The sequence below is a fragment of the Osmerus mordax genome, chromosome 23 (genome assembly GCF_038355195.1).
Source record: "Osmerus mordax isolate fOsmMor3 chromosome 23, fOsmMor3.pri, whole genome shotgun sequence".
Classification (NCBI taxonomy): Eukaryota; Metazoa; Chordata; class Actinopteri; order Osmeriformes; family Osmeridae; genus Osmerus; species Osmerus mordax.
In genome coordinates, this window is record NC_090072.1 from 3,765,376 (window position 1) to 3,790,401 (window position 25,026).

At 50.8% G+C, this 25,026-nt stretch overlaps 1 protein-coding gene across 1 annotated transcript in view; it reads right to left on the reverse strand.

Moving 5' to 3' along the window:
- Positions 1 to 281: 281 nt before the first annotated feature.
- Positions 282 to 25,026, reverse strand: part of si:ch73-335l21.1 (insulin receptor substrate 1-B) — a 31,322-nt gene continuing 6,577 nt past the window's right edge. The window contains exons 2-4 of the mRNA XM_067261460.1: positions 21,352 to 21,653; positions 17,946 to 21,111; positions 282 to 2,047 (exon numbers count right to left, since the gene is read on the reverse strand). Coding sequence (XP_067117561.1) covers positions 2,040 to 2,047; positions 17,946 to 21,111; positions 21,352 to 21,653 — 3,476 coding nt within the window. The 3' untranslated portion in view covers positions 282 to 2,039. The remainder of the gene's footprint in view (positions 2,048 to 17,945; positions 21,112 to 21,351; positions 21,654 to 25,026) is intronic.

The window sequence follows — 25,026 nt, forward strand, 5'->3', positions numbered from 1 at the left end:
CCTCTGGCCCCCTAGGCATGTGACACGGGTGAGAAAGTGCATGAGGCGACCCTGGAGGGCAGACAGACAGGAACATATAAAATCGCCTTAGGAGGCTAATGTAGTGATATGTGATATTTTTCCTTCTGGGGGTAAGGGGCTTCCTCCATGTAATTATGAATCAAGATGTCATGACATGTTGGCAAACGGTAAATGTCTATTTCGAAATGTGTGAAAATTGAAACAGACTCTGAGGCAAGAAGAGTCCCTAACAAGCTGCTAAAGAAATACAAGACAGCAGACAGGGTGACAACAGCTTTTAGAACCAGACATCAAAACTCAATGTTCTTTTTTTTTTTTTTTGACCTGTATTGTCTGAAAGAATCACAGCGTAGTAATAGTATCAGTTGTCTGGTCTTTTCTGTAGTTTTCCTTTCCTTGTGTTTTGGCACTGGGAGCCCAGAGATAGAGTCCTCCATTTTGGGGCAAAGCAAACAGCACCAACCCCATAAAGCCGGGACCATTGGTCAAGTCATTTCATGAGTCATATTCATCATTAACAAAACCTCAACTAAGTACCTTTACAGATTTGTACAACCGCATGGGGGAAAAATAGACAAGCTATATTCTGCACGGATAGCCCTAATAGTGCTAGGGAGGACAGGGTCAGACAGACACATACAAGCAGACAGGCACTTTAGTGCTTATGCATAGCAGAAGAGTATAACATCAGAAAAAAAGAAAAAAAATTCTAAACAAAGTTGGGAGCCCTGTAACAACATATTGCGAACGTTCTCAAAGCTAGCGCTGCATTTGCTACTGTTGAGTAACGTTAATATGGCTTTCTGTCTGTACAGTATATTAACCATGCCCGTTAGTGACTCAACACAGTGAGGATTAGCAACTCAGGACATGCTAATTATTTGAGTTTATGGAGCTAATGGTTCAGCTGCTAATTGGATTGGCTGGGATCTGTCAGGGGTCTTTCTCTGAGCTGTGGTTAGCAGTGTGGATGATTTGCCTATACAAGCACAATGTTAATCTGAATTAACAATTAATAATGCTAACACTAATAACACCTCACTTTTTCCAGTAATGCTAATGAGAAACTAGCATAGCCTATTATCACATATAGCACATGGCTAATCTGGCCTAGCCTATGTTAGCAAAATGCTAATCTGACCTAAACATGCTAATCTGACCACAAATGTCTGCGTAGGCCCTACTTGCCTGCGCCAAAGTAGCATACCGTTGTCACACAGACTTCATCATGAGAGCAAGTTGGAAACCTATATAGATGTGGGCAGAGAACTTTATGCAAGTGAGGGGGAAAATGTGGGGGATACATTTCTTTCATGAAAAAACAACAAAACGACAACAAGAGAACATCACATTAAACTGACAAAAACGAAGCTAAATCTCTAAATCAATGCAGCTGATGGCTAACTAACCTTATGTTCATCTCTACCACTCAACTTTATCACCAATAATATGGTAGGCCTATGCAAGTACCAGTCCTTTCTTTTTTTAGATAACATCTGGTGGAACAGTTTTACTTCAAAAATGCACACCAAAAACCAAAGCTTCTTCAATTTCATTAATCAATGCCAAGTTCTTTGTCAAATGGCTACAATCAAAAACATAAAGGAGGCACTTGAGTGAGCAGACATATAGTTGTATATGTTTCATTATCATTCTCTATATTTTTGTCACGAGTACATTGATTGGATAATTGGGTATCATTTGAGAATCTAATTTGAGAGTTTGAGAAAATGTGATTGGCTCCTGGTCGGGCGTCAAATCGTGGTACTCCTTTCTGATTGGTTTTCAAGTTCTCTCGTCTTGCGATAAGAGCAGCCAAAAGTCTTTAGCATATACATCCCTATTGGTTGTTACAACCAATAAAGTGAGAGGGAAAATAAAGATGTAATTTCAAAGTGCTTCTGGGGCGTGTCTAGTCGTCCTCCTCCCTCGATCCAATTGGCTCGTCACTTAAGGATGCGGAGGAGCTCATAGGGATCGCAAGGACTCCATTTCCCATGATTCCAAGGGCACGGACATCAGCATTCTGAAAAAAGGAAAGGAAATAGTAGGGTGGAACTAGGAGTTAACAAGAGAACAGGATATGGAGAAGGACCAAATATTATGACATTATGACATCAATCAGAACTGTTTGATGATAAAAATGTAGAATATCAATGTGCGCTTATCATCCAGCGAACATTGTGACCATAACGCAAATATACAGTGAAGCCCAACAGATGTGGGTATGGAAAACAGATCATGAGAGAGAGAGATGAAGAAAGAGAAAGAGGGGTGGGAGAGGGCTGTAATGCTGAAGCTAAACACATGGGTCAATGAGAAGGGAGAGGGCTAGGGAGGGAGAGGGAGGGAGGGAAAGAGGGCTGGGGAGAGAGGGGTGGGGAGAGAGGGCTGGGGAGAGAGGGCTGGGGAGAGAGGGCTGTGGAGAGAGGGCTGGGGAGAGAGGGCTGGGGAGAGAGGGCTGGGGAGAGAGGGCTGGGGAGAGAGGGCTGGGGAGAGAGGGCTGTGGAGAGTGTGGTTTCAGGGAGGGTTTCCAGTGCTTCACACATCCCTTCATGCAACTGTGAAACTGGTTTATTAGGGTAGAAAAGGTCATAATGTGCAGTGTTGTAGAGCTTCACTCACAACACATGTCATTGTTTTGGAACCAGCTGTACATTTGATAAAAGAGGAAAGGGTCGTTGCCATGACAGACTGGGATATTTAGGCTACACGGAAGCAGGGGGGTGGTGGGGGAGTGGTTGGGGGTGGGGTTGGGGAGGGGTGAGGAGGGGGCAGCAAAACTGCAGTACAGTTCCAACTCTACCCCCCCCCCCCACAGCATTACATTAAAAACTAAATATAAATGGGGAAAGTCCTTTACAGTAAGGTGTGGCATGCAGTGTGTCTACTTGCCTTGCGGGTCTAGTAATACTTGCTTCACACGATTGCGTATTTGTACTGACTGTGCATAACCTGTCAGTGCGATCCTTAAGTACAACAGGCGGTTGACTGTACTTTTTCAAAATGGCCACAGGCAGGTTTTACAGCGCCAAAATACGGACGTAAAAGTAAAACCTCAAAAATGTTTTGGCTTAGGAATTCTGGAATCTAACTACAATCTTTGGAGCACACCCACCTGTGCAGACAGTCCCATGAAAATACACAATAGCGTAAGCCAGGGGTATAACTAACAGAGGATGAGGGTTACCGAGATGCTGTGTTCAAGATGCTTAAGGGGCGGGGCTTAGGAGGTACACATGCCATAGCTTACTGGCACCCTGACACTTCAATTCCCCAGAAGTGCCCTTTAATTTGGATTCCATTCATGAGCGCTTAGCAAAACCCCATCTTACCAGAAAGAAAAAAAAGAAGAAAAAAAAAAGTACGTCTCCAAAAATGAACAGTTTAATAAAAGGACCGGGTTCGGTATCAAACTACCATAACACAACCCCAAACTGAGTGAGTGAAAGTGCTCCTAATGTTCCCTTCCCTTCATATTCCCCACACAAATACTTTCCTTGGCCTTGCTCTCTAATCGTCTCCAAAGGAAATGCACTCCTCTATATTTACTGGCCCCCCCTCCCCCCAACCCACCCTTCTTCCTGGTGCAGTGCTATATTTAGCCCCCCCAACCCCACCCCACCCCCCACCTCACCCCAAAAACACAGACATTTCCCTGCCAAGCCAGAGCAGTCAGTCCCAAAAAGCCACAACAATCGGGCTAACGGACCAAAAACAGACCAGAGGAGACAGTCAGGACATGCATAGGTGCACACACACACACACACACACACACACAGACCACAGACGCGTAAAGAAAACAGGAACACACACACATCTGAGGACACACACCAAACGTGTCTGTTATGGATGATGCACATGCTTGATGGCCTTAGTGCAGCTAACCAAAACCCCGACACAGATCGTGACGAGTCACATGACCAGCACAAGATTGAAGTTGGTGGGTGCTTCCTCCATCAGGATATGTCCCGTTCTGTACACACACAGTCACGAACGCACAGCGGGGGCAGTCATATATGACCAGACAGGAAATGCTTCCTTTCCTAACTCCAGTAATCAGATATCCCTCTCTTTCTCCCTCTCCCCCCGCGGCCACTCGTCTATTGATCTCATTCGTTTCCTCGCTCCGTCCCTCCAGACGTGGTCTAATCGATGTCATAATGGGGGGAATCAGTGTGCGTGCAGCGTGTGTGTCCTGCCTCGCTCCCCCAGGTTTTTTTCCAAGTCAGAGGGCAGGCAGGGATATCTGTCCTGGTCCAGCCAATAAGCTGTCCTCCCCGCGGTCGTCTTTCGTCTGGTCTGTGAGGGCTCACTGGAGGGGTTCATTAAGGCCAAAGCTCCCGTTCTCACCTCCAGACACGGCTCAGGTTCACCAAGACAACGTTGCCTGCTCGCTTCCCTTCTCGCTTTCTGTCTGCGCGCGTTGGCTAAGAGCTACAGCTGTTTGTGTGTGTGTGTGTGTGTGTGTGTGTGAGAGAGAGACCGTGTTTGTGCATGCACGCTGTAACACACCTCCTTCTTCCCTTTGACCTCTTGCACTGTCAATCACCCTCATGCCCCTGAAGACAGCGAGCTATGAGTCATGTAACATCCTGTTTATGCAGGTGTGTACACACGTGTGTGTGTGTGTGTGTGTGTGCACGTACAAATGCTAGTACAAACAGTATATGCAGTATGGGATTTTGACCCTGGCACATCAAGATACACACTGCTCTAGTGACAGACAGGGACAGAACACAGTCAGACAAAAATGTGGACAAAATGTGGACCCACCCACACAGGGCCGTGCAATCACATACAGACACACACATACACACACTTCAGGGGCCCATAGCACAAGAGGTGTTATGAAAGCCCCTGTGGGAGAGAGGGGAACAGAGCAAAGGGCAGAGCGAGGAGGGGGAGGCAGAGAGAGATAGAGATAGAGAGAGAGAGAGAGAGAGAGAGAGAGAGAGAGAGAGAGAGAGAGAGAGAGAGAGAGAGAGAGAGAGAGAGAGAGAGAGAGAAGATAAGGAGAAAGTGAGAAGCGAAGAGACAGGGAAAGAGAAAAGAGATAGATGGGGCGAGAGAGAGAGAGAGAGAGAGGGAGAGGGAGTGTGTGACAGCTGAGAGATATAGACTGTGAATCAGGTAAAACCAGGGAGGCCTCCACCAACTCCAAAGATTGAGGCTCTGTGTGTGTGTGTGTGTGTGGGAGTGGGAGTGTTCCAGAACACGGCTCAGATGGAATGTGTGGGTCCGAGGGAATGCCCCATGTGAGAGGCATCTGTTGTTTTCGTTTGTTTGAAAAAAACTAAAGTGTGTGTGTGTGTGTGTGTTCAGAGCTACACACACACACAGGAATGAAGGTGTTTGTCCATAGACTCTGAGAGCGAGCATGTGATATCTGGCTTTGAATCTTGATCTGTCAGACATCCTGTCCCATACTTCCAGACTGGGAGAGGCAGCGTAAGGACATGCTAGTGGCCAAAACACACACACATGCCAAGTGCATTAGACTCTAATGACTAATTATAGTGACGATTATGCTAACTAATGATTTAGCCCAGAGCGAACTTCACGTCACCATTTCCAGACTCGGCCAGACGTCTCCTCTCTCTCCCTCCCTGTGGTCGGCCGTCACTCGACCAGTCGGGTCGCTTTCTGCCAAAGCTTTCACAGAAGCGTCTAGAACAAACACACTCTGTGCTGAAACGGTTTATCACATGAAGTGTGGCTTCCTAGAAAAAGCTCTTCATCGAACCTGCAGCTTCTTGCTCAAATGCAGACGTATACAAAACGGAGTGGAAAGACGGGTCCTGTGCCACACAGTGTATTCAGCTGTTTCCCTAAGTCAGGTTAGGATCTTAAGGAAGCATTCTCATCTCAGAGAACCATTGCTGTGTTTTGCCACGAGGCAGAGTAAGTAAGTAAGTAAGACTTTATTTATATAGCACTTTTCATACAATTGCAGCTCAAAGTGCTTTACATAAAATCAACAAAAACAATAACACAAGTGTTGATCTAAAACGTTTAACAAACCAAACTAGCCGCACTCTATCTGCGGTCTCTCGAATCCATCTTAGATCCGAGCTGCCACTTGCAGTCTCTAATACACAAACATGACAAGGGGGTCAGGGGGGCTAGAAAGTTACAGCATAACATGAGGAGAGAGGAGGATAGAAAAAGGCAACACCCAGACAATGCTCCTAGAGGAGTACAGTGTGGGAACAGACAAAAGCCTCAGCACATAAGCACAACAACATTTACAAAAACACGTGACTTGCAACGGGGAGTGGGGGGGGGGGGGTAGACAAGCAGCATCTGGACCTGCAGCCATGATAGGCGCTGGACACAGACCCGCCAGCCACCCTGGGGGAAACAAGCAGGCGAAGGCGTTGGATGGGGGTGGGGGGGTGGGGATATCTGTAGTAGGTGAAAGTTAATGTGTGAGTAGGTCTGGGTTGGCGCCCTCGACCTAGGCCACAATCAGTCCGATTCTCCCTATGATTGTGTTGGCCAGGAGACATCCTTGGTCATGACCCGGGCAGAGACCAAACTACAGATGTCGGTGGGGGGGGGGGGGGGGGGGGGGGGGGGGAGCAAGATTGTCTCGCTTCAGCGCTCTCCAGGGGAGTTGTTTTCCAGCGACGGCAGTGGCCAAGGCCTGTGCTGGTTACGGGGCCGAAAGTGGATAAGATTGGGGTAGTCGTTTTGACGAGTAGCCGCAAAGGAGGAGAGGCCTGTCTGAATATCGTCGGGGAGGAACGTCAGTCGAGATGGGAGATGGGGCTGGGTGGTCAATGTTGAGGCATTCAGTTGGAAATCTTGTCCCATGACACTGGGTAGAATTCAACGTCTCTTGGATTACCGTCTTCTCCCAGTGTGTGTGTGTGTGTCCTTGTGCTGCATCCTTCCAGCAGGCTCTGCTACAGTCGTGAGAATATTGTGCAATTCTTAACAGAAGCCGAAGGGGGTGTCATGTCTTGTCTCGCTCCCCCCACTACACATTCTCTCGTTTTAAGTTACCGAGTGTAACCATAGCGGTATAATTCAGAGCACTGTGGTTCTGTGAAACTAGGTACCATGAGAGGAAAGTGTGTGTGTGTGAGTGAGTGTGTGTGAGTGTGTGAGTGTGCGGGTGGAGGACAGCCAGGCTGGCCCAACATGACACCGCAAATATTTATCTATGAACTGGTGGAATTCAGAGTCGTCCAATAGGGGGCCGGTGGGGCTAAACTTTCTTCTCCACACCAGAAAAAGAGAGGACCCCCCCACCCCCACCGCCCCCCCAACAAAGATTCCTCTCTTTCTACACATGTCCCTGCTCCCCATCTTCTCCCCCCTAACCACCCCCCCCCCTACCGCCCTTCCTTCATCCCTCCGTCCATATTTACGTCGGTTCGAGGATTTACAGTGGGACATTGGTTCCCTCTCCCCAGTCGTAATAAAATGTCTCTGGGGGTTATGTGGTGAGGACGCGTGCATGTTCCGCCAGGCTGACCGCCCCAGTCTGAACAGCGGAGGCCTGAAACTAGAGGGAACACGAGGCCTGTTGTGTGTGTGTGGTTGTGTGGTTGTGTGTGTGTTGAAGGGTCATGTATCACTGCTGGACAGCCGGGTAACAGTAGCTGTAACTGGTCAAGGCTGGTCATAAAGCATGTCATTCTACCGATGCTGTTTTTAACCGTGCTGGGTGGAAATGTTCTCACACCTGACACACATGAATGCGCACACACACACACACACACACACACACACGTACGTACACACACAGCGAGATGCAGCATCATATCTTGAATATCAACACACACGCTGAAGGTAGGCCACGAGGCAACACAAACACACGTGTATTCAGTCTACACTACGGCAAACAGAAACACAAACAGCCTCATGCATATTAATGCATCACGTGTATGCCTAGGTGTACACAAACACACACACACACACACACACACACACACAGTGGCGAGGAGACGCACACACATTGGTCTCCCTAATGGGCGCTTGTCTGTTGATATCATTCATATTCAGTCGTGTTCTAAAAGCCTATCCTTCCCCTCAAAACTGACTCCGCAATGGAAAAGCACACACACACACAGACACACACACACACAGACACACGTCCATAGACACCCAAGCAAGCACCTTAAGTAGGCGCGCACACACACGCACACCGCTGATAAATATGAGCGACGTGAACAACTAATGGCCAGAGACGGTGGGGGGGGAATAAAGCGCTAACAAGCGTAGAGAAGGGAGCCGAGGGCGCATGTGCCCCTGACCTCCATCCTCCCTCGCTCGAACGTAAACGCCTTAGTCCCCCTAACCCCCCCCCCCCCCCCCCCCCCCCCCCCCCCCCTCCCCGCTGCACCGGGGAGCGTTACCGAGTGCGACACGGACGGTGTGCTTTTCATGTCCTCCCCACCAGCAGGGACTCAGGGTTTTTTATAAACGCTAATGCACTGGAGATTAGGTCCTGGGGGTGCGTGCGACTTTGTGCGTGTTCGGCCGCGGTGCTCGTCTAGCGGGGGTTAGAACATTGCGCGTAATGATGGTGATTACCAGTGGGCAGCACATGGTGTCGGGACACCTGATTGGAGAACAACAGGTTCTCAGCCAAGGCGGTTGGTTTTGATTGGACTCGGTTTTGCTATGACATCAGAGGCTTGGCCACATGGAACGTAGCTGTGCACCAGCTAAGGTCGGAATATATATATTTTTTGAAAGCGGTTTGGCTTGTATTTTTGTCGCGAACGCACATTGGGACAAAGACACACACATACAACCAAATATCACCCGTTTCTCATCTACCTAGGCACTTTTCTGCTGTGTGAAAATGCAACGCTACCATTGCTAGCTGCGTACACACACACACACACGCACACGCTCGCTCGAGCCCTTTGTGGCTGCGGAAGGCTACGTGTGACGTCGCAGAGAGAGGGAACATAAAGGTTAATGACCATTCGGAACCCAATAATGGTGCAGAGTAAACACGTGTCTTAGTTCCACTGTGACATGTTACATAAGTCTGTCCACATCACACTGTGTTCTCTTCCCTCTACAAGATTTAACCAGCTCTGCCTCAGGGAGAACCACTGTGTGCGTGTGTGTGAGCAGGAGAGAGAGAAAGAGTGTGTTTAGTGTGGGTGTGAGTATAGCATGTGGTGGGCTGGACTAGCGTGAGCGTACGCACATGCAAACGCAGACACACATCATTAATCCTGTATGTCTGATCTCTAGAGGTATTTTTTAAAATTTATGTTACTGCACGTATTGCGGTATGGTATTCTGGGCATCCTTCATCTACAGACGGTGCCGGCCTCAAGGATGGACTGGACTGCCTCTGATTTGGACAGTCTGGGGAGAACTTTTATCACCCTGCAAACTTCCATCCATCCAGCCATAATCCCCCCCCCCCCCCCCCCCGACCGCTCCCCCCCCCCCCCCACTCTGCCTAGGCACCCACCTCAACTTGACCCATCCACCCACCTGCGCATACACACACACTATTGACCCTGTGAGAACCGGCTCATTAGCAGACGCTAATCAGCTTAGCGGTCTCGAACGCCCCAACGGCACTAAGCTCTTTACGGGCAAACTCCGTTTGAGCGGCTAAGAGCGAAGTGACCCTGTGTCCACATGGATGACACAGGGACACAGGGCTGGGGGGGGGGGGGGGGGGGGGGGGGGGGCGGGGGTGCTGGTGAAGGTTACCACACACTGGAGCGACCGACTGAGACACGGGGAAGAGAGGGCGAGAGAAGGAGACAGACAACAAACGGAGATAAGGGGAGAGGGAGACAGACAGACAAAACGAATTAAGAAAGGGAGGCTGGAGAGCTCGACAGATGGAGGGGGAGAGAGAGAGAGGGAGCGAGAGAGGGACGGAGCGAGAGGGGAGAGAACGTGCGCGTGAGAACGACTGCAGATGGACAGCGCGAGGGGGAAAAAAGGCGACAGAGAACGTGCAAGACATAGTGGCCACGAAAAGAGCGAGAGAGAGAAAGAGAGATAGATGGGGGGGGGGGGGCAAAGAAAGAAGGAAAAGGAGACCAAGTGAGCCGGGAGGCGGGGGAATCCTCAGTCATCCTAGCTCGCATTTGGCCGCGGCTCTCGTGCACCCGGTGACCTGGGTGTGAGGGAGAGACCGAGCAGCCCTGGAGACTGCATACATACCATACCTCCACACAATCACTGCTCTGTACCACTGTAACACGGATCCACAAGCCCCTGGCACCCTGCCACTGCCTGCAGGGTACACACACACACACACACACAAACATAAGCGCACACACACACACACAAATACGTTCCGACGCTATTCCACAACAAACACATAGTCTTTCTACTCACTCCCATACACACAGAAAGACACACACACACACAAACAGTAGTAGTCGCCGCACACATTGAAAGCAAACATGCAGCGAAAGTTAAAAGCTCTTTAATCCGTGGAACATGACGAGGGAGGAGAGCGAAAGGAGTGAGAGGGACAACGTGAAGGAGAAGAGGAAGGAGAGAGAGACAGATAGAAAGCGGAGGAAGGAGAGAAAGTGGGGGAGAGAGAGAGGACGAGAGGGGGAGAGCGAAAGAGAGGGGAAAGAAAGATAAGCGTAGCCAAGAAAGCACTCCGGCCCCGCAGCAGACTGAGGGCTTGGTGAGAGGCTTTTGGCCTATCCCTTCTTCCGGCGATGTGATTGGTTTAGAGACCAGTCTGATCCTTTCCAATTGAGGTGGCAGTATTCCTGACGTGTGTGTGTGTGTGTGTTAGTGAGTGTGTGTATAATAAACAACGAGTTGTATAAGCAATCAAATAATACTGATAAAGAGCTTGGATTTGAGACTGAAAACAAATACACGCACACACCACAGACAAACACACACACACACACACACACATTGATACAAAAGCACAGACACAGACCACAATCAAGAGGAAATGAGGCCGTTTAAACGCCTGGCAAAGACACACTGGCACAACACACATGCAAACACACACAAGTCCGGCGCCTCATTGACTGGTCTGGTTGCCAAGCGGACCTGTTCTCTTAGTGCTGTTGTGTGTGTGTGTGTGTGTGTGTGTGTGTGTGTGTGCGGCAGTGCATTTAAATAAGACAGTGAGCAGTCAAATCATGACTTGCATACCGAGTCATTGGCTGAGGCTGCTGTTACAACAGGGTCTCAACTTGATGGCTCTCACAACCCATTCAAGATGTGGTCTGATTGGTTGTTCTTGTGTACAAAAGGAATTGTGAAGCATTGTTCTGTGGATTCTTGATCCCCTGAGACCTTCTCCTCAGCTCTGGCTTGTCCTTGTACTCATTTTCTTTGCTCACCTCTTGCTGTCTCTGATTTACAATAATCATGGTAGCGTAGGTAAGAGTTAACCTTCATTCAGTAACTTGTTTTGCCTTGTAATGGATTTTAATTCATTTGCAATGTTATTAAATGCGTATTTAATTTGAACCTTACTTTGACCATTCTTGCTCCGATTTAACCCACAGAGTCAAATATCTGTAATTCCATTGGTATTGGCATTATTTGGTTCATGCTAATACACTGTTCAGTTTCCCATGTTCGTTTAAACAACAGGGGAATTCGTTTTGGTTGTTTAGCCAATATTTAACCCCCTACAATTTTCTGAACTACACACACACAAACCACACCGTCTATAAACACCGGGGACAGTGAAGTTCCTGTTCAATAGAGAGGGAACCTGATAGGGGAGGAGGGGTTGGGGATTGGGGGGTGTACAGGACATGTGCCTGCAGACCCTGAAACAAGACCCATGCAGAAGACTTACTGGAATTACCACACGATTACTTACTGACGCGTGAACACACACTGGACACAAACACATGTAAAATGAGCACACGCTCGCATAGTCATGGGTAGTAGTTGACATATTTGAACAAATGCACAACACGCTAATGCAATCGCAGCCACACACACGCACACACACACACAAACACACACACAAACACCCACACACACGCACACACAAACACACACTTTCTGACCCCTCCACCCCAAAACCACCTGACATGCCGGATCCCACGGGTTAAGAGGAATGAGGTTCATCAGGTACTGGAACCGCTGATTGTTCAACCCCTATCTCACACAGTAGCGGTGTGTGTGTGTGTGTGTGTGTGTGTGTGTGTGTATGGGAGGTTGAGGGAGGAACAGAACAGAGAAGTAAGGGAAAGGTTGATTAGAGCTTGGGGGTGAGCGTAAAAGAGAAGAGCATGACACAGGGAGGGAGAGAAGTACAGCAGGAGAGAGAGAGGGATGACAAAAGAAGAGAACGTTCCGGTGGTGCACATGACGACAACATGGAACAAAGGCGACATACAGATGAAGACAGCTGACAGAAGATGGAGAGATACAGGGATAGAGGGATGTAGAAAGAGAGCGAAAGAGAAGTGAAGGAGTAAGAGGCAACGGAGTATAAGAAAAAGCGAGACTCATTAGCGTTGCTAATCTGCGAGGCCAATTTAGCGGAAATAGAAATGTGTCCTAGGGTTAGTTAATTGAAAAGGTTCAATTAAAAAACAAACAGAACTCACTTCCTCCCTCTGGCAAAATTCTAGTTAAACCCCCCCTCCCCTCCCCCATCCCGTCTCTATATTAGTCTCTCCATATACAGCCTTTTTTTCTCGGTTCTAAGAGGTGTGTGTTCACTGTAACCATGTTTGACTGTCAACAAGAGACAATGAAAAGGCTTTTGAAGTCGATCAAAGCGGGAGTGGTCTGGCTGCGGTAGATATACTGTAACCAGCCAACGACGATGCCAAAAACATGGGCTGAGGGCGGAGATCTGAAAGGTTTCCACACCAAGACAGATATGGAGTAGCCAAGAGGAGACTGAATGAAGAGAGTGGAATAAGGGGTCAGTGACTCGATGAGACGATTCTTTCACTCTCTCCCACTCCCTCTCCACCCTCTCTCAGGATTAGGCCTCCATTCATCCTGGACAGTACCAAATCCTCCCATTTCCTCTCCTCTCTCACTGTAGTCAATGGGAGATTAGGTGATGTGAGGGTCAACCGTGCGGGCACTGGCTGACGTAATATAAACGTACGAGTACACACAAGTGAACAGCTGAGCAGGTTGATTTAAAAGGACGTCCTTACCTCCCCACATACACAGTTTCAGTTTCAAGTTGATTGCCATTTCTCACTAGTACAGGTACATAGGAACCTTTCCGTCCAGATCTTATCAATGACCTACCTTATCTAAATCTCAAATAATCTAAACCTGTAATAAAAATTCCAAACCTTTATGAGCTAGACTATACTTTGACGATAATATAAATAAGAAATTGACTTGAATAATATTGAATAAAGATGAACATAAACTGAGAATAACAAAGGAGATAACCTACGCACAAACGCGCACAACAAATGCACGCACACAACAAGTAGCATCTTCCTCCAGGTGACTCTCCGCTGACCTGAAGATGACCTCTTACCGATACACAACAAACACTCACACACCCAAACAGGCTTCTCACACACACGCACACACACACACACACACACAAACACCTCTGCCCCCTTCACGCCAAACTAAGCATGACTAGGACTGAACCCAGTCAGCAAAACTTTATGTGGAACTGCAGCTCTCACCATCAGGGTGACAATATGGGCCAGTCTAGTCTGGAACATAGGGGACATTAGCCACCACTAAGCACACACAGATGCTTACTCTACGAAACACTATAGAGAGAGACTGCTAGAGGTATCCCTGTGTGCGTGTGTGTGTGTGTGTGTTTTCTCCGTCAGTAAAGCTTTCTGGCCCAGGGAACTAGCTGGCGTTGATGCGATGTGATCAGAAACAAAAGCACCCATGCAAGCAGAAAAAGGCTCCACAGGAGACCGGCAGTTGTTCTGTGTCGTCGATGTGTCAACTGCTGTTACCTGTGGTCCAGCATTACTGTCTGTGTGTGTGCGAACGCCCAGGTGTGGGCATCTAAAACGGCCAACCGTCTAGTTTGGAGGACTTCGCTAGTCGCCCCCCCCCTCCACCTCCCCGGGGCAGAGAGGGTGGTCAGTACATGGAAAGGAATGTGTGAACACCCCCCCCACACACACACACACACACACACACACACACACACACACACACTCCTTTAGCCTTCAATGCTCAGAAAAACCCAAACACTGTTGCGCTCGTCACTTTGCTGTGTACCGGGGGGGAACCACGCAAACCATGGGGGTCGCTTTTCCCATACGCCACGCCCTCTGCTGGGACAAGGCCGTCCTCGAGGCCTACGTGTCTGGGAGACACATGCCACTATGTCCTGAAGTAAAACGACAAAACAAAACAATAAAACGACATAAAAAACATCTCACGAGCAAGATAAAACGATTGCACAAAGGCTACAACACAAGTGGGGGCCTTGGATATTGACTGAATGATAGCATGGCTGCGTGCCACTAAAGGAAGTGGTAATACCGAGAAATGGAAATGAGCTTATCTGGCAGCCAACGATTCGGTGTCCTCCTTCCATGATCTCCTCCGCCAGTACAAGCCAGGACAGTCTTATAAACGCTAATTGGATACCCGGAACCATTGATTACAACCTACTCAGTTTCACAATTAAGATCTTTGGCCATGTCCTGGACGGGGAGATTAGAAGTGACCCCAAACAGGTCGACGGGGCAGTGTCTGTAGTCAAGTGTGTTTGGTAACTGTGGGGATTAAAAAACAGCATAAGTCGCCCTGGTCTGGTTTAGTCTGTGGACTCTCCGGTGTAATCCACGGCAATGCTGGTTCACCGTCGGGTTACGTAAAAACACTCATTGAACGGAAGTACACCGCAAATTGTACCGGGCTTGCTAACTTTGTGTGTGTGTTAGTACCAAACGTGTGTGTCTGTGGGTGAATGTGTGTGAGAATGTCAGCAACGTTAAACGATTAAAAAGTGTCTGCACAGCGGAGTCAGGTGGCTGAGCGGTGAGGGAGTCGGGCTAGTAATCCGAAGGTTGCCAGTTCGATTCCCCGTCATGCCACCTGACGTTGTGTCCTTGGGCAAGGCACTTCACCCTACTTGCCTCGGGGGAATGTCCCTGTACTTACTGTAAGTCGCTCTGGATAAGAGCGTCTGCTAAATGACTAAATGTAAAATGTAAAATGTTCAAAACGTCTCGATTTACTGTAGCTTCCAACAACAGAGAGGGCCATTCTTTTAGGTGAGAAGAGGGAGAGGGATTAGAGACATCTTTAACTGCCACAGCTTACATCATCACTTAACACGGTGAGCGGCCACACCAGGGTGCCAGCTGAAAGGTGTGCGCGTCTCCTCAAGTTGGACGACTGCTCCTATTGTTCCCCCCGTCCGACTCCCAACTGTACCGTGTGTGTGTGTGTGTGTGTGTGCCCCTGAGCAGCGCCTGTGACCGCTTAAGTGCCTCCCCAGGAGCTTCCCATGTGGCATGGGGCTTTGAGGAGGTGAGAGTGTGCCAACTGCATCCAGCAAGCCAGGAAGCAAGCTAACATTACAGCTCCACGTAAAAGCAGATGGCTGTGTCTAGGTTTAGGTTTGGGTAGGGTATGTTTGGCTGGGATACGGTAAGTATGTTAGGCTGGGCTAGGGTGTTAGTTTGGGCTAGAAACATTGCTTTCCACCCAAACACAAGTTTCAAGTTGTTTATTGTCAGGTGCTCAGAAGAACACAAGGTCAGACTGGGCACTGAAAGTGCCTTGGAGTCATTAGTAAACATCGATTCATTTGGATTGGAAATGACAAGGTACCGATGCAAAACATGGTAATTGGCGGGTCAAAGGGACAGCTGGGAAAATGAGTTACAGAATCTCACATGCTTTTCCTGGAACGTTTTAGGGGCGTGGTGGCTAATTAGATAGCATTTTTGGCACTCAAGAAAAGCACACATAAAAGTTAGTCATTGGTAAACAAATGTTGCACCCCGAGCCATTTCGTTTGAACAGAAAAGCATCTCTGCAAAAAGTACAACACGTGCATACCAAGTGTCAGGGTGATATTACAGTCATCGCTCAATATACAGACCTCCCATTAAAAAAAACCCTGCATGTGTTCACACTCACTAGGCTATATAGGTACATGCAACAAACATGTCACATGTAGGTAAAAAGATACCGCCTCACTGCCCCTTCCCTTGACTACAGCACTCACTGTAGACCCTGTTCACCACACACTTGGGTGCTCACACACACACACACGCACACACAGCTGGTGGGTGCATGCCAGCGGAAAAATCCCTCCAATTACCGAGGATCAAAGTTTGTTAACCGATAAAGTATGGCTAAATATGAGCACAGGCCAGACCATGAATTGCTTCCCAACGTCACTGTCATTTAGAGATCAATCTGTGTGTGGGCCAACAGACACCTTCATCCCTCTGTCTGTCTTATTGTCTCTCGCTCTTTCTTTTTTTTCCATTCCCTCTCTCTCGCTCGGTCTCAAAGCTGCTTTCAGCCGCACAGCAAAAGTGGGACTTCCCCAGCTCTCCCGAAAATCTATTTATAACTGCCTTCCCTCATCGTTCTGGGGCGAACCGAGACACAATGGGGAAACGGAGAGAGAGGGAGATTTGGAGGAGGGGAGAAAAGGTGAGCGTGAACACAGATGGCGAGTGAGAGATGAGACGAGCGAGGGACCCAAATGGAGAGTCAGAAAGAGAGGGAGGGGGGGGGGGGGGAGGGAGGGAGCGAACGAGTGAGATGGATGGGGAGATTGTGTCGCTGAGCCCCGTTGCAGGCCCTGGCTCGGCCCGGCCGAGGGTTGGCAACCCAACACAGCAGAAACACCCGAACAAAAGGAGCATTTATTGGAGGAAAAAAGGGGGCGGTGGAATGGAGGGATGACAGGAGGAGGGAACGCCGTACAGAGGCATTTGGGAGCCCTGTGAGGGAAACGCTGGCCCCATCTCAACATTCACAGCCAACGTGCAACATTCCCCCCCCCCCCCCCCCCCCCCCAACCCCCTCCCCCAAGTGTGCTTGCTCATTTAAATTAAAAGTTCAACAGGGAAGACTAGCTAGGGCTGCATTCTCCACTGGGGGCTGTATTTTCTTGGAAAACCGTATTAGCTAATGCTAAGGCTACACGACTCAGCACTTACCTACCTCTATATAAATCCTGCCTTGCTGTTAAATGGTGGTCTTTATTCACAAAAGCTGCAGGCGGGCCGTTCTAATGAGCTGATTTAAGACAGACAGTGGCTCTGAAAGGAAACACTTGTCTTCTTCGATAAAACGTTAGCCAGAATGTAGGCCTCTGGCCAAGACAATAAGCTATTGTGAGCTATAGATTAATTTCCTACTTATACTAATCATTTATATAAATTTCAGCTCAAAAAGGTTGACAGCAATACAGGGGAGTCACGGTATGATTAGATTACTTTGTGAGTCCACTTTGTTGTAAATGCCACAATAGAATCTCTTGGCATTTATTGTTTCCTTTTTAATGATCCGTGATAAAATAACAATCCATATTCCAATAGGTTGTCTCTTCCACACGGCCATACAAAACCACTGGTGAATAAATAAGTCTCCCTGCCCGCCTTGAACTTCAACTGGCTTAAGGAGCAGCCGTGAGCCCGTACGTCTCCGATTGAGGATTACACAAACGGTAATCAAAATCTGATTGGGGGTGGCGGCTGGATAATCTGGCGCCAGGAGAAACTGAATATAGACCTGACGGATAGATGGACTAGGGGGCAGCGATCTCACTGGTGCACCAAGAAAGACACTCTACTTCATCTGAATAATGCAGACAGGACAGTGGGGGACAGTGGAAGAGTGGAAAAGTGAGAGAGAGAGAGAGAGAGAGAGAGAGTGAGAGTGAAAGAGTGAGAGAGAGTGAGTGAGAGAGAGAGAGTGAGAGAGAGTGAGTGAGTGAGAGAGTGAGTGAGAGTGAGAGAGAGTGAGTGAAAGAGAGAGAGAGTGCCGCTCACCTGTGCCGTCCTTGCTTCCATTCTGGTGCGTGCGCAGCTCCTCTGACTTGTAGAAGTCGATGCTGGCGTAGGTGTTGAGGCTGGAGCCGCCACCCCCCGCTCCCGCCCCCACCCCCGTCCCAACGATGCCTGCCAGCGGCCCGCTGCTCAGCACGGACGAGTACAGCCGAGAGGGGACGGCCAGGCTGTTGGAGGAGCCGTCCAGGCTCGAATGAGGGCTCTCTTTGTTGGCCAAGTCCAAGTCTATGTAATTGAGGCCTTGCTCTATGGACGAAGCCTGGGCGGCGGGTTGGGAGGACGGCGAGGGATGGAGAAACGGCGTGGGCGGGTCTCCCACGGGCCCCCAGAGCATGCTGTCGAAGCCCAGTCTGCGAGCCACGGCCTGGGCTTGCTCAGGGAACAGGGAGGCGGTGGAGGAGGAGGATGCAGAGGCGGTAGGGAGGGAGGGCGAGGCCAGAAAGGTTTCGGAGCAGTGACGCCTGCGGCCCTGGGGGTCGGCCCGTATCACTTTGGCGCCGTGGTCTGGGTTGGGCCCAGGTTTGGCCAGAGGGAAGTCCAGCCCCAGGGTCAGTCCCGTGGTGTCGGGCCTGGAGGGGGAGGGGACTTCGGGAGAGACATCGGACAAGCTGGGGATGGTGTTGTTATTCAGGCTGAAGACCATCTCAGTGTAGTCCCCACAGGACCGTGGCGATTCCGACTCCGACACGGACAGGACGGTCTGCCTGCCCCTCCCCCGCCCTGCCTCCGCCCCTATCGACGCGTCCTCCTGGGGGGCAGCGCTGCGCTCGTCTGCCTTGGGCACCGCGGCCAGAGCCGGGGGCGTGAGAGGGGTGGGGAACGGAGGAAAGCCCAGGGGGGTCAGAGAGAGGGGCGAGGGGGACGGAGAGGGGCCCAGGTCCATGTTGACATACTCGGAGCCAGAAGGAGGCGTGACGGGGGTGGACGGGCTGTGGGACAGAGGGAGGAACCCCCCCAGGCAGGAGGCGGGGCGGTGAAGGGGCCGCTGGTGGGTGGAGCCATGGGGCAAGGACATGCCGTGGCGTAGACCCCTCCCTCGCCCGCCCCCCCCGCTAACCCCACCGCGGAGGCTCTTCTCCCCCTTGAACTCGATGCTGACGTATTCGCCAGGGCTCTTGGGCTCCGGGGCAAGGGGGTTCTCCCGGACCCTGGGCAGGGTGTTGGCTTTGGACACGTCCACAAACAGGCTCACGGGCCTGGTCCGGCCGGTCCCTTGCTGGCCCCGCTTGGGCCCTGCGGATCCCCTACGCTGCTGGAGGTTCCCAGCGTTTTTGGAGTGGGCTTCCCCAGCAGAGGGGCCTGCCCCCTGGGCCACACGCTCGTCGCTCTCCCCCAAGCTCTCGCTGCTGGCTGAGCTGGACGAGTAGGAGGAGGAGGAGAGGGAGAAATGGCGGCCAACCGCTGCCCCTCCCCCCAAACACGGGTCTTCGCGTCCCCCCGCCGCTCTGCCTCCTCCCATCCCCCTGCTCCCGTTGGGCCTCCTCCCTCGCCCCGGCCCCTCCTCAAAGTGTCCGCTCGAGGGCATGTGTTTGTAGGAGCGGGGCAGGGAGTAGAAGGAGTAGACCATCTTGGGCGCCGGCTGTGGGGGCTGATGGTCCATCTGGGAGGGGTGCTCCGGTGGCGGCGGACTGCTATTGGCTGAGCGGGCGCTGATGGGCGACATGTTCATGTAGTCGCTGCCTACCCGGCTGTCGGCGCTGCCGCTGCCCATCCAGGCCCCGCCGCCGAGCCCACCCCGCTGGTCAGGGGAGCAGCTGCTGTTGGGTGACATCATCATGTAGCCGTCGGAGCCTGGCGGGGGGCGGATCTGCTGTGGCGGCGACACGCTGTTGTTGGGGGTCATGGCCATGTAGTCGTCAGTGGGCTTGGACTCCGAGTCCGACACGGACAGCGAGTGGGACAGGGAGACGGGGGGAGCGGTAACCCCTGGCAACATGGACATGTAGCCGTTATCCGCCCCTATGATCTTTCCGCCGCCGCCGCCTCCTTCGGCTTTGATCTCCCCTGCAACGTCGAGGTAGCCTGCGCCTCCTCCCGCTGCCATCCCTGACTCTTTCCTGGCGGAGGAGGAGGTGGAGGAGGAAGAGGTGGTGGTGAAGGACTCTCGGCTGGTGCTCCGAGACATGATGGCGTAGTCGTCGGCGTCCTCGTCGGGCTCTTCCTCCTCCCCCCTGCGAAGTCGCGGGGCCAGCCTCTCCAGTGCCATGGGTGGCAGGGAGGCCCGCTTGCTCAGCAGCCTGCGTTCGGCCTCACATTCCCGGCTAGAGGACCGGCGGAGCACCCTTCTGGTCTGGGGCTGGGAGCTGGAGGAGGGAGCTCCAGCACCAGGCAAGGAGCTGGAGGTAGGGCCTCCAACATTACCATTCCCCCCACCACCACCTCCACGCTGACCCATTAGGATGTAGTTCGTCTCCTCGCCCAGGGACGGGCCCCCCAGGCTGCCCACAGACCCTCCAGGCAGGCCGGGGGAGGGTGCCAGGAGGGAGTGCTCGCCCGGGCTGGAGCCGTACTCATCCGAGGAGCCATAGTCGCTGGGGGAGCCCGACACGGAGGTGCACTGCGAGATAATGCGGGTGTAGGCGCCAGCTCCCCCTCCGCCCGTGGCTCCCCCCACCCCTCCGAACTCGGAGCCGTGGCCGGAGCTGGAGGAGAGGCTGGGTGCCGGCGAGGGCGTGGGCGTGGAGATGGAACGCATCAGGCCCAGGGGGTTCTTGGCCGGCGTCGAGGCAGAGCGTGCCGACTTGGACCTGAGAATGGGCGTGGTGGAACACGAGCCGTTCGTAGTGGGGCTTCCGGCTGCCGTGCCCCTGCCTGGCCCTTCGTCCCCCTTGCTGTCGCTGGTGGAGTGAGACCTGGGGAAGCTGTGTCGGGGCGTGGGGGAGGCGTTGGCGCTATTCCCCCCTCCACCCGTCCCGTTCGCCCCTACGGGGGGTTCAGTTCTGGGCCTGCGGGTGAAGCCCACCTGGCTCGGTGGGGGGTTGGGGTGGTGCCGACGAGACGGGACGCTAATGGGGTTGGAGGCTGTGGCGCCCCCTCCAGGGCCGGAGTTGGACTGGGACTTGCTGCGCTGGCGGAACTCCTCACTCAGGGCCTTCATGGCTTCTAGAAGAGTCTCGTGCATGTTCTGGGCCACCACAGAGTCATCAACCTGCAGCGAGACACGATCCTCTGTCTCAGTCACTCAAGTACTAATCACATGTAACACGAGACTAGCGAACAACAGTCACGCATCCTACAAACTCATAGTTAAGTACACTGATCGAGAATGGGCTTATGCATTATGCACGCGTAGGAAGATGACAAGGGGATATGCGTATCGTTTTCAGTCGACGGGCGTATCGATAAAAGAGAAACGGGAGACGTAAAATCAGCAAGCACTCAATCTAACCTGCATCCAGAACTCGCCCGGTCCCGTGACGGCCGAGCGGCCCACCTCCACGAAGAAGAAGTTCTCAGAGTGTCCGCAGCGCCGCACGTTCATCAGCTGCAGCACCACGGCGGCGGCGTCCGAGTTGAGCTTGACAAAGTTCACCGTCTTTTCCGTCAGGCACAGCCGGTAGACGCCCACCAGATTCTTGGCCTGGCCCAGGCCCTTAGGCCACACCTTCACCTGCCACACCTCCTTGAAGGCGGGGCCAGGGTTGGGCACACCATAGTCCCCCGCACCGCTGCTGTCAGTTGGGGTCTTACCTAGAGAGGGAGAGGAGAGGGGAAAGAGTAGGTGAAGGAATGGAGATGGAGAAAGAAGAAAAGGGCTCCATTTATACTCCATAAATAATACTTAGTTCGCTGGCTTGGTCAATTAAATGTCCCCCCCCTCCCCCCAAAAAAAGATAAATTTAATAATAAATATGCTCAAATATACATACATTTGTAAAATAAGGGTGCTAGTGACAAGCTACCCTTCACTGTGTTGGAGGACTTGACTGTCGGGCATCAGTGGCCAGAAGGAATGTGAGGTTAAAGCACCATTATTTACACCTGGGACAAGAACAAAGAGCCGCTATTGTGTCTATGCTGTGCTTTTCGCAAACTCTGTACCACCTATTTCTTCACCCGAGCATGCAGCTGCTTGTGTCTCACGCTAACCCTTACACCTGCTTGTCCCAACTCAGGGTGACACACACACACACACCTGTATGGAAAAACATCTACAGAGGTATTCAAGGTAGGCTTCATAAGGGCAATGACTCGGGGTAAGGGGGGAGGGGGTAGTCAAAACTATGGTGGAAAAAAAGGAAAATGTCGAGGCGGCAAAAAAGCTCAAGCAACCTCTTGTAGTCTCCCCTCTTATAGACTCCATTCAAAAGGTTTTAAGCAACTGCATGACAATACCCCCCCCGTGTCTGTGCCTTCACCTGCTCTCATGAGGAACAAGGACTTTCAGTCATGGTGAAAGATAGACAGTCAGACCAGCTATGGTATGAGCACCTGCTTAGACAAGGTTTTTGACTAAGTTCCCTGATAATTTGGCGAGCTAGCGACCCTCACTAAAGCACTGAGCGGGAATCTACATCTAGGCTAAGTTGTATCATTCCTGTTGCTGACTGGAACGTGTGGTATCGCAGCCAAAACAATGTACAAATTATGTCCTGTTTTCATTATTACCTACTTAAAAGGTCACTTACGTGCCGGGAACACTACCTTCCATGTGCCTATATACTTGAGTGTGTGTGTTCCTTTTCCATGCCTTTGCAATCACAACCATATGCCGACAAAAACCGCCGGCATGCACAAAAGACAACACACACTTTATGACTAACTTTTCCCTGCACCCTCATCCATAACATTTCGTTGTAGTCACAGACTGGGAAGTCTGAATGTGTGTGTTCCTCTCCGTTTATTTCTCTCAACTGCATGATGGAACTGCTACTTCAAGGGACAACCATAATAGCAAGGGCTGTTTTGTTAGCATGACGAGCCGAAAGCTCGGAGAGAGAATACTGTTTAGTGGCTGAGTACAAGGCACGTCCCTCACATTAGATGACTCACTCTGGGCCACGCATGACTATTTAATGCACCGCTGTGTGTGTGTGTATGTGTCTGGTGTATTGCCATACCAGCTGGGTTTAGATTTACTACAGGAAAGAGATGGTTAGGACATTTCGGGGGAAGGAACAGAGGGAGAGATGAAAAGGAAGCCAGGATGAAATACATCCCTGAAAAAAGGGAGACAGTACAGAGAGAGAACAGCATGTCAATAGAAACATCACAGAAAAAAAACGTTACTCGATGTACCAACGTTACTCGACGTACCACCACACAATACCTCTGTCGCGAACAAACGACAAACGCAAATGACCTGAAAGCATGACCTGAAACCACCCAACATGCGAGTCCTTCTGCTTGATCTTTCGTGTTTTCTTTTCTTTTGTGTCTTCTGAAGAGCTCTTCGGTTATCTGCGCGGCACAAGTGCTGTTAATTATGGATACATCCTCACTACTTAGCCCTGTGTGCGTGTGCCACCTCAGCATTACGCATCACTTTGATCTGGGTGGCCACGCAAGACCACGGGTCCTGCCTCTTGGTCTTGCTAATGACTCATACGACACACACACACACACCTTTGATGAACACGCAGTCAGTCGGAAAGCAACCGATGCCGTCGAAAACCACACAAGTCGACCTGACGAGCTTTGTTCAAGATGGCCACGAAAACCCAACTCTTTAAGCAGCGTTGTAAAACTACCTTTTCGGAAGTTCCACTAGCTGGAGGGTTTGACATTACACAGAACAGTATAAATTATAGATATGGGCTGCCTTCTCTCTCAGGGACTTCCACGGCAGGGTGGTACCGTTTCTTGCAGGGCCAGAAAGTCACTGTGAAGGAGCAGGAGCTGTTTTGTACCACACGCAACTAAAAGGGTAAATCTGCTGTCAAATTGTACCCGCATGTGGTCAGCTAAACACCAAAAAAACAAGCCCTCGGACAACACAGAGGGTCATTTATCACACCCCTTAAGGCTTTGACACACTCCAGTTTTGTCCCTACACGTACGTACAAGGAAGCAAAGCAAAGCAGCATTGCTCACACACTCCACTGCATACTGTATGTCTAAATGGATGTTTGAAGCCATGAGGCAAGCCAGCGACCAACATCCAATATATGAATTAAGACGTCTGTACACATAGGCCTACAGGGTGAATTGCACTCTTTGTGCAATTCATCCCCTGGGATCAATACAAGATCCTATATCCTCTACATATTAAGCTGGCTGCAACTTGCATGGAGCCAACACATCCTGTACATATCCCAATGACAAACAGTGGTTTAGCAACCAATGTAGACGCCAACCTTTTTCAAGGAACATCAATTACAACCATGGGTCAAGGGGGTAATAAAACCTCAACCTGGAAACACACAACTCATGCAGCAGTGACACTACTTTATTTACATGTACGGGGAGGTTTATGTCTCTTTATCACGACCATACATCAACCTTCCGACAACGTTTAAATTGATCTCTGGCTCTACGCTCCAGGTCTGACCCATACTACTCCATTCATGCAGAATATTTACCCTGCCTCTCCAGAGATGGGTATTAGCATATAGACTAAGCTAACCCCATGACTCCACAGCAGGTCATCAAATAGAACTGAGAGAGTGATTATGCCTCGTTGGCTCTATGATACACTGGTATTTCCCTTAGCCTTCCTATCGATGACGCTTTTTATGGCGGGGGCCATAAGGTCTGTTTGTCCCTTTAGTACATGAACCCATAGGCGTGGTTGGCCCAGCTGGCTGCTGGGATATTGACGAGCCGCTTCCATTAGCTCTGGTAGAAGTAGGTCACACTTAGAGTGGACTAGGCAGTACTGGTACGGTATGGACACGGAGCAGGTTACCGTTCAGACGCGAGCTCGCGTGTAGTCTTGTGTTTTGGGTTTGCGCCAAGTTGTGGGGTAAGTGTCGTAGTTGGGGGAAGGGATACACTTGTGAGGTCCGGTGTAAGCCTAGCACACAGCAAGGAACTATCCAATTATGCTGTAAGGTGTGGAAAGGCATGATCTTAGCTAGGACAGTAAATCAGTCCGATTCAAGAGACCTGTGTTAGAAGCTCT